This window comes from Choristoneura fumiferana, chromosome Z (genome assembly GCF_025370935.1).
Source record: "Choristoneura fumiferana chromosome Z, NRCan_CFum_1, whole genome shotgun sequence".
Taxonomy (NCBI): domain Eukaryota; kingdom Metazoa; phylum Arthropoda; class Insecta; order Lepidoptera; family Tortricidae; genus Choristoneura; species Choristoneura fumiferana.
Genome location: NC_133472.1, coordinates 32,639,780 through 32,650,111, shown reverse-complemented (window position 1 = coordinate 32,650,111; position 10,332 = coordinate 32,639,780). Strand labels below are relative to the sequence as shown.

The following is a 10,332-nucleotide window of genomic DNA, read 5'->3' as shown; positions in this document are numbered from 1 at the left end:
TTTGATGCATGTCAAACTTGAGTCCATTCATTGCTTCATCTTTTAAAGCTTGTTTTAAACTTGTTTCATTTATATGTCCAAGTTTTCTGTGCCAATCATCAATTTCAGCATTAAAAGTAGTTTCTTCTTGACATTTAAAATCATTATCATCCTTTTTGTCCATTAAGTAGTAAAGACCATTAATATTTTTAGCTGTAAGTTCAATTTTCCTTGTTTTTGAATCTTTTACTGTCGCTGTATTTTCTTTGAATAGTACGGTCTTTCCTTTTTTCGTTATTTTTGAAACAGACAATAGGTTGGTTGCGAGATTTGGTACGTACAGAGAGTCTTCTAGTTTTATGTTTTTATCATCAACTTTTATTTGCACGTTTCCTCTTCCTTCAATTTTAGCAGTGCTGTCATCGGCTGCTAATTTGAGTATGCCATCAGATTTTTTTATTTGTGAGAAACTCTTCAAGCTGTGACACATATGCGATGTGCATCCACTATCAATACACCATCTCTTTGTATTTTTATTTAGTTCCGTAGCTAAACAAATGTTTTGTGCAACATTAGATCGTTCTTGTTTCTTACGGTCATTACGGAATCGTCAATTTTGTGTTTTATGCCCTTGCTTCTTACATATTTGACAGAAATCTTGTTTATTTTTATATTTATAGGGTACATAGTTTTTTTTCATAAACATTGCGTTGGTTTCAACTATAATGTCTTCAGTATGTTTACGAGCTTCGGTTTCTTCTAAAATTTTTATCTTTAGCTCCTCTGGAGAAGGCAGTTTATCACGCGATTCGATCGCTATGCGAAAATTTTCAAATTTCGATGATAAGGAGTAGAGCATTATGACGGATAAAAGATCTGCATTTATATCGACATCCATGTTGGCAAGTTTATCCACAATGTCTGTTAAATTGTCTAAGTGCTCTCTTAAATCATCACCTTCTTTATATTTTGCAACAATTAATTGTTTGAGGAGTGAAGCCTTCTTAGTAGGTCGCTTACTTTCATATATATCCTCGAGTTTTTGCCATATATTTTTAGCAGTTAAACAGTTTTTTACATTTTTTATTTCTTGAGATGAAATTATCAAAAGAAGTTCTGACCTGGCAAGGAGTTCATTGTTTTCATAATTTGCAATAACCTCAGGATCTTTTTCAGTAATCGGCGGTGTAGGATTTAGAACATAATTCCACAAACCTGCTTTTATCATAACGGCTTTTGCCTGAACCTTCCAAGTGTCATAATTGTTTCTGTTTAGTAGCTCAATACGGTACGAGGTGCTAGCCATTTTGGCTTTATATCACTTCCAGTCCCTTTTATTTATTTTATTCCCATAACCTGATATAAATTAAAATGATCTGGAAGATAATATTGTTGTTTTATTTACATACAACCATTACATTTTTTATAAGACATTACGTTCATATTAAAATCAATACAATAGAATAAGGATGACAGACATGTTCAAAAGCAAACGCTTATTAATGGCCAGTAGGTACCATTTCGTGCAAGTAGGTTACGTTAGCTCTTCAACAGTTAACCCGTGTCGTGTATTTTAAAAATACATATATAAGAATTGCTCGTTTAATGGTATTATAGATTTCTCTATATATATATATATATATATTATATATATATGGGGGATCTTGGAAAGGGCTCCAACGATTTTGATGATGAAATTTGTTATGTAGGGGTTTTCGGGGATAGCAAATCGATCTAGCTTGTTTTTATTTCTGGGAAAACGCTTATTATTGTGGTCCAGTGGTGGTGTAGCGGTATAGCACGCAGCACGGAATGCTGAGGACCTGGGATCGATTACCAGCGCTGGTCTCTTTATCTGGTTTTTCTGTGCATCTATGTTTCAGATTGTATTTTTGATGCCTATTATAGAGCTTTAACCCGAGCAAAGCTCGGTCGCCATGGTACTAAATATAAAAAAAACAAGTAGGTATCGCGGGAAAGTATAATGGTGGGTACACACTAGCCCAACGACCGCCAACGACGTTAAACGTTGTCTCCGCATGCTCGTTGGCCTTCGAAGGTGCGTCAAAATTTCAAGCAAACGTTCATTGGCATCTGATTCCGGCTCGCATTCTCAATTCAAAAAACAATAAATTAAAAAATCAAAACCCGACTGCGTTAAAAATACTAAAAAGAAGAAAAAGACGTGGACGTAGTGGTATAATGCTACATTTACACGTTTGCCGAGGATTGCCACGCGTCCATAAACTCCAACCCTATTCAAACACTTGAATGCCATTTACACGCTTGCAATCGCGTCAGTGTATTCCGTAAAACGGTACTTAGTGATTATTATATACTCTTTGGTATTCCGGACGTAGCAGATATTTTTGTGCTCGTCTCCTTGCGACTGCGGAGTGGGAATCGGGTCTGTGGCTGCAGGCGCTACCTTCTCCAAACATAGGTACTTTTTTAGACAACACCACCTTTCGCCTGGCAGCTAGCTTACGTTTGGGGGCATCAATAAATCAGCCACATCGTTGTCAATGCGGCGCCATGGTGGACATACTGGGTCACCATGGCCTCTCATGTGTCCGGAGCGCTGGTAGGATCTCCCGCCACGCCAGTATTAACGACATCATCCGTCGGGCCCTTGTCAGTGCGAGAGTTCCGGCAGTCCTCGAACCCAGCGGGCTGGCCAGGGACGACGGCAAGAGGCCTGACGGAATGTCGCTGGTGCCTTGGAGCATGGGTCGGCCGCTAGTTTGGGATGCCACTTGCGTTGATACCCTAGCACCGTCCCATGTTCCAAGCACCAGCGTCACCGCTGGCGCTGCGGCATCTTCGGCTGAAAGCCTCAAACGCCGCAAATATGCCGCCCTGGGAACCAGCTACATGTTTGCGGCATTTGGTGTTGAAACCTTGGGGCCTTGGGGGCCAAGTGCGCGTCGGCTGTATAAAGATTTGTCGACGCGCCTAATAGAGGCCTCGGGCGACCAGAGGGCTGGCCACTATTTCGCACAGCGTATAAGTATCGCTATACAACGAGGAAATACGGCCAGCCTTCTGGGCACCTTACCCATTGACGGCGATTTAGGCCAAATTTTCTATCTATAGTTTAATTATGTTTTATTATGTTTTTTTTTTTACCCGCGATTTGGCAAATTTCGGATGGGCGCCAGGTTGGCTAACCAAGAGCTACCAGCTACATATTAGTAATCTGTGGGCTACCCAAACACACAAAGCTTTTTTTTTTAATATACGGCTACTTACTGTTTTTGGTAGGATTGGTATAAAAAAAGTCTGTCAAAAAAAGAAAAGAAATTAAAAAGTGGCAACACTGTAGTGTCCTCCCTTTTTGGTTTGACAGGGTTTGAAAGGGATGGCACTACAGTGTTGCCACTTTTTAATGTCTTCTCTTTTTTGACAGACTATAGCAACAATTTTTTGTACGCAATCTGTCAAATGTCATATAACCGTCAGGTTGAGCAACCTAACACTAGATTTTTACACTGTGCAGCAGGGCTACTCTGAAAATCGAAACTCGAAGTTCGTGTCGTGCGGTCCCTCTCGCTCTCGTATTAAATAGTATAAGTGTCAGAGGGACCGCACGACACGAACTTCGAGTTTCGAGTTTCTAGGTTTCAACATAAACAATGTAAATATTTAATTCGTTTCAGCTTAATAAAAGCTTTTAGAATATAAGACAATGTTTGCATGCCAATGTATCTAGCTAGACATGTCATAGCACATTAGCACTATTTTATAAGACCATTTTACCATGTCTAAAAAAAATACACTATTTCATTTCATTTCATAATTTTATAGCAAAAATACTTGTGTTACCTCCTTGATGGTGCAATTAACTGCAATTAAAAAAAAAATTAAACAATGCAATAAAGGATTTTCATACATTTCTTCTGATCTAGAGCAGAAAAGTTCCGCTTTGTGCTGGGTTTTTAGTGCGGTTATGATGAAATTAAAGCATAGTTGGAAGATAATGATTTTATACATGATGGGCGACACAACTTTTGGCACTTTGGGAGCGATTATTTCTGAAAAATTCACTTCATCAATTTTTTTTTGAGAAACGTTAATATCTTTTCAAAAGATCTGTCGAACTATGTGCCACAGGTTGATGCGAGTTAAAAAAATTTTTTTTTCAATTTCTGTTACGTGTATGGACTATGGAGTGCCCCCCTATAAATGTTTATTTTTGTAATTTAACTACAAAACTAAATAGCGGATTTTACAAGATATCTTTACTCCAAGTTTCATTGATATACATCTTGTAGTTTTAGAGTAAAATGCCTGTGACATACCTACGGACGGACAGACGTACTTGAAAAAACTATAAGGGTTCCGTTTTTGTCATTGTGGCTCCGGAACCCTAAAAAGACATGACGCTTGTTAATATTCCCGCCAAAAATTTTTTTTGTTTGTTTTTTGTCTTTGCTGTTCGAGCTGCCTCAGTCGTGCTGACGCTTTTAGGGCCCATTAAACACGAACTGTAGCCCATTTAATATAGCAACATTAGAAAACACTATTATGTAAATTAAAATGTAATTTGACGTACAACATGTCGGCAATATATTTATTTATAGTTATATACTTAGATAGAATATTCATCACAGGTTCGCCATTATCGATAGAATACCACACTAGCTCATTGGACAGGAATGACAGAAAAATAAAATGTCTATGGTCATTCGATTCGATTGGATTCCGATTATAACGGCGTACAATAACAGGTCGAGCATTGACTGGCCGAGCAAAAATTTGGACACCCTAATAACGCACGACCTAATATTGTACGACATGATAATCCTAAGCTAAAATGTGTTCGTATTATCAGGTCGTACAGTGAAGGCTGAGCAATATAGGGTCGAGCATTACAGGTCCCCTTTCTAGCGGCCATAAAAACTGGCGTTTCGTTTGACGCAATTGATTCAGTTTGTTACTTTCAACGGTATATTTATTAATTAAAATTATTCTGAGAACGGTTTGTGTATTCTAATTATTTGCATTTTAATGTTATCGTAAGTTATTAACGCTGTAAAAGAAATACTTATTTTATTTATTGTAAAGATGGAACTAATTGTGTTCATGAATTTAAATGATGTACTTTTTTATGATTTCACCAATTCTGCACAAAACGGAATAAAAACAACTTCTTAAACTAGTTGGCGACTTGGCGGTGATGTCAAAAAAGTGTTCCAATTCATATTAGTTTACTTGCTGTTTACAAAACACAACCGGGGTTTTTTTACATGCCGAGAAGACAAGTCTTTGAAACAAACTATTTAGATAACACCTGCATTATTAGAAAATCAAGAAGGTATAGTAAACAGGACTGGGCCTATTTTGTGCAGAATTGGTGATATCATAAAAAAATACATTAGACTAGATTAGACTTATTTATGAATTGCACATAAAGTAAGATAAATATACCAAAAAGAAGTGCAGCGCAGCGACATTATCAAGCGACAAAGTCAAGCCGAAAACTATTTAGAACTTTGGAAATGTTAAATGTATGTATGGAACATACAAGAAAAATATTTCGCAATAAAAGACCCCGATCTCTAAAATCGTGTGATATTACTGTGTCTATAACAAAAATGAAAAAACTAGTCAGATATTATTGTTTGTTCATTGTGTATGTGTTAGACATGGGTAATCTCAACTCCGCGATCAATCCGCTTATTGAATCCGACTCCTTTATTGACTCCGGTTCTTTCGAGCGATTATTAATTTATCTATGGCCGATCCGGCCCGGCTCGGTTCGGTAGGTACCAAGGTCAAGGTAGAACGTAAGTACCGATTCGTTTCGTCCTTTTAATGTTGAAAAATTCTAAATTGTGTATTTTTTAAAGAACTATGAGCTACTTTAAGAACCTACTAGTTTTCTGTTTGACTATTTGAAGCTTGAAAACAGTGTTAAATATGCGTCGCCCGCTCCGGTCATATTATATTGTGTTTTAATTCTATCTCATTTCTTTCCAATATAACCGAGCGAGAAGTCCGTCCGAGTACTGACGTAGGTACCGGCTCACTCAGCGCCCGACCAAACGTTATAAGATCTGAAGGCCTACTCCGAAACTCGAAACTCGAAGTTCGTATCGTACCGTCCCTCTCGCTCTCATATTAAATAGTATAAGTGCCAGAGGGACCGCACGACACTAACTTCGAGTTTCGGGTTTCGTAGTAGCCCTGCCGATCCGAGCCGAGAACGAAAGCGGAGCGAGTGAGTGTGACGGCGATCACGAGCCGCTCGAACCGGCCGGACTTGGTCGGAGTTAGTAACTCCGGAGTCGATAAGATTTGAAAGGAGTCATTAAGGGATTCGGATCCGCTTGAGGATTTGACTCTTTTGAATCTTCAGATCCGGATTTACCCATCTCTAGTATGTGTGTCTGTCTGCCGGTTGACACAATGTTTTGAAATATTTTAAAGCCAGTATTACTCGCAGTCCTAATAAAATAAGCCCAACAAAACAAGCAGGCTACATGTTGGCCGTATGCATGAAACCCCTTTGCTTACTTTTAATAAAAAAAAACATTGACACATGGCACATGGTACTGACACGGGACTACTACGAAATATGAAAATCAAAGTTCGTATTGTATCGTCCCTTTCACTCTCGTATTAAATAACATTAAGGTCAGCGAGATAGCAAGATACGAAGTTCGAATTTTGCTTTTCGTAGTATGGGGCCTGCTTGACTGACAATTGACATTTCTTTTGTAGAATAGGAAAAATAGGAAAATAGAAGTTATTGTGTGTGTATTTCTTGGTGTTTATTTATTTTGTATAGTATTGTATTTGAGTCTCGATTTGATTGAGCTCAATTACGAAAAACGCATTTATTAGCTAAGCTAATTTTTCGAATAATGGAGGGGTAATTGATCAAATAAAACTACTAGAATATATTTTTGTTACCACTAGACTAGATCCCTTGTTAATTTTTTCTTGTTTATACTCTCAATTTTCAGAGTTAATCAAACCGATGATGCGAAGACCATTCAGCTCTTGTCTAAAGGTATAATGGAACTGTATGAACCACCTTTGGCAACTATAAACACTCATTTAAAGGAACTAACGTAAGTGTGCGTACTTATAGTACCTACAGATATAAACAGTGTCAGTATAAGATTGTGTCTCTCGAGCTTCTGGGCTACTACGAAATTCGAAATCGAAGTTCGTGTCGTTCCGTTCCTCTGACACTTATACTATTTAACACGAGAGTGAGAGGAACGGTACAATACGAACTTCGAATTTCGGAGTAGGCCCTCTGGTTTGACCTGTGGCTTCTCAAACAGGGGGTCGTGGGTTCGCGCCCGTGCTTGCACCTCTTCATTATTATTTCTATCATGAAATAGTATATTTTATCATGCGCAGCAGGGCGGCCTCGCTGATGCGCGGTGCGCAGGAGCTCCAACACTATTCTGAGTGCACTCGCTGAACTGGTTAATTGCCCGATAATGCATCACTGGACAAAGATACACGCCCCGGTGTGTGCCTTCGTTCGTTTTTCTTGTTTCCCTTGTTTAACTTTTATCTCATTTTATTCCATTTGAACATTGTTAGTAACCTTAGCTTATTAAGATTATTGTTAGTAACTAATTATGGACCCTGAGTCCGATTTTTTTTTTTTTTAATATAGGCTGAGATGGTTTGTGTGGTACCCCATAAAGAGTTATATTGTATTTTAGGGAGAGACAAGAAGCTGTACATAGTATGCTGGTGTCGGAGAGGAGGAAGCTCGAAGATCTGCAGAACGATGCCATGGTGGATGCACTGGTGAGGTTTCTGTGGTGACATAGCCTAGCAGAGTATTGTGGGTTCTTATCCGGGCTTGCGGCTTGCACATTCTTAGTTTTTCATAAGTCATGATAATTTACCATGAGCTTCATAGTGAAGGAAAACAGTGAGTGGAAATCTGCATAAACCTGTAAAGCTATTCAATGGTGTGTGTGAAGTACCCAATCCGCACTGGGCCTGCATGGAAACTACGGCCCAAGCCCTCCCATTCTGAAAAAAGACCTGTGTCCATCAGAAGGAAGTTTTTGATTTTGACTCCTTAATTAATTTATTTTTTATTTTTTATAAAAAAAGCAACACTACATACTTTGATATTTTTTTTTGCTGTATCTCTCTTCTTTTTTAATCTCTAATCATTTTAGCTGGCTGATATAGCAACGAATAAGGAAAAGTTGGTGTCTATATCTAATTCCATGATGGGACTCCACAAGAGAGTGCAGCTGCTGCAGGTTTGTATTGTATTTTTGGTTTACTTCGTTTATAATACTATATATTATGTACATTTATATACTTATATATTTGAAATCTTCCATCATTTTTCATTAGGTGAGATAGGACTCAATCACGGATCATTTATACTTATGTAAAATTTGTTTTTGGTAAAAAAATATTTTGAATACAAGCTTTTTTGCTGACTGTACTTTTTGTTGTTTGTACTTGCATTGTCACCCAAACTACATTTGCTTGCATACCAAATATCAAGTCGATGCCACTAACCGTTGAAGAGTTCCGTCCTGTGGAGAAGGTACTGGCCGGACTACCAGGAGGTCACTACCAGATTATTATAATGTCATGCAATTTAGATACGTATGCCAAATTTCAAGACAATCCGACTACTGGAAGTTGGTTGAATTTAACTTGCAAGATTTGACTACAGACAGACAACTGGACAGGTGAAACTAAATAAAAGCTTGTAGAAAGAGCTTTACAACGTAGATATACATTATGAGGAAACCTGCACAAACAGTCAAAGCATTCAATGATGTATGTGAAGTTCTCAGTCCGCACTGGTCCCACGCGGGAACTATACAGCCCAAGCCCTCTCACTGTGAGCGGAGGCCTGTGCCCAGCAGTGGGAAGTATAGGCTGCGGTATAAGCGGGCTGTTCTCCGCAACTCGACGTCAATGCTGTGGTGATGATGATAACAATTAGGTATAATAAGAACTAACTGGTTTTCAATTTGTCAATTTTTTTTGTCAATACAAAATGCGAAAAATATCATTCAATGAGGGCTATCGCGTATGAATTCGCCACTAGAGGCGCTAGTGTAGCGTGAGGTCTCCGAAATGTCAAATCTCATAGTTTTTGGGTGAGCTACGCGGGTTTATTTATAATTAGAATAATTTTGTGAATATTTTGCAATATCTGAAATTAATTATGGCAAATATGCGTTCCGGTTCAATGAATGTATGTGTTTTGAGACAGTTTTGTCTTTCGGAAACCTTTGTCCTCCCTTTTTTCCGAACAAAACGGGGACTAGGGAACACTGTGGCATGCTCGATATTTTTATGGTACGGTTTTAAGGTGTATTAAATATGATTTTAATCTAAACTTTGTTTTCACGCCCGTAATAACAGACTTTGAAAGCCATACTTAAAAACCTCACGCAACAGTGCGCCATCTAGTAAGACAAAAAACGACAGCCCTCATTTTACATTTTAATATTTTCAGGGTAGAGCTGCCAATGTAGAGAAAGCTGCAAAGAACAGAGTCTCGACACAGAGTAAGTCATCTAACAGTTAGTATGACAATCCACTAACGGCCTGGCCGTATCTGGCCGTTCAGGGGGTAGTAGATTTAAATGTTTGATATTAATTCAGCATGATACCTCCACGCGTTCCTGAGAAAGTTCCGTCTGCCTGAGAAAGTCGGACGGACAACAAAGTGATACTATAAGGCAGGGTTTCTCAAAGTGGGGTACGCGAACCCCTAGGGGTTCGCTATTCGACGGTAGGGGGTTCGCGACAAGGTTTACGAGATGGTGTCTGCAAGAATGGCAAGATTATTATGATTGGTTTTTGGAGTATTTTTGTATTTTTTATTTCAACTCCAAATTTGTTACTTATTTTTTTTATTTGTTCGTGTTTGTTTCAGTTTGTACTTTCGTTGGCAAGATGATTCTTACCTATATTTGTTACCTACCTTTTATTGAAATAAATAATATATGTACGTTATTATCATGATGATGATTGAAATAAAAGTAAACTTAGTTTCTCCAACAGCCAATTTTATTACTATCTTTGGGGGGGGGGGGGAGGTAGGGGTTCGCTGTCGTCTAGAAGCTTTAACAGGGGTACGTGGTTACCATAAAGTTGGTACCATAAGTTTGAGAAACCCTGCTATAAGGGGTCGATTTTTTCCTATTTGAGATAAAGATTCCTAAGAAGCAGTTTGTCTTGTCAACAGGACTAGTTTCAATTAATTGTAAAATTAAATTTTTGGTGGTTTAAAATTGAAAATGTATCAGAATAAGTTATTGTTGAAATAAAACACTTTTTTTTAATTTTATTAAATATAAAATACTATTTTAATGGGTTTAAACTTTAAAGTAC

The 10,332-nt window shown here is 38.1% G+C and overlaps 1 protein-coding gene across 1 annotated transcript; it reads left to right on the top strand.

Annotated features, from left to right (window-relative positions):
* The first annotated feature begins 6,710 nt into the window (after window positions 1–6,710).
* LOC141439617 (biogenesis of lysosome-related organelles complex 1 subunit 6-like) lies at window positions 6,711–10,325 on the top strand. Its single transcript, XM_074103909.1, has 6 exons — window positions 6,711–6,856; window positions 6,951–7,058; window positions 7,671–7,758; window positions 8,142–8,228; window positions 9,452–9,503; window positions 9,875–10,325. Exons 1-6 carry the CDS (start codon window positions 6,849–6,851, stop codon window positions 9,961–9,963), a joined length of 432 nt encoding a protein of 143 aa, XP_073960010.1. The 5' UTR covers window positions 6,711–6,848; the 3' UTR covers window positions 9,964–10,325.
* Window positions 10,326–10,332: the final 7 nt, after the last annotated feature.

Bases quoted from the DNA above. Each gene is read 5' to 3' on its own strand.
- LOC141439617 (XM_074103909.1), top strand. The intron at 7,759-8,141 runs GTGAGGTTTCTG...TAATCATTTTAG, and splicing joins ATGCCATGGTGGATGCACTG to CTGGCTGATATAGCAACGAA. The intron at 9,504-9,874 runs GTAAGTCATCTA...TGTTTGTTTCAG, and splicing joins GAACAGAGTCTCGACACAGA to TTTGTACTTTCGTTGGCAAG.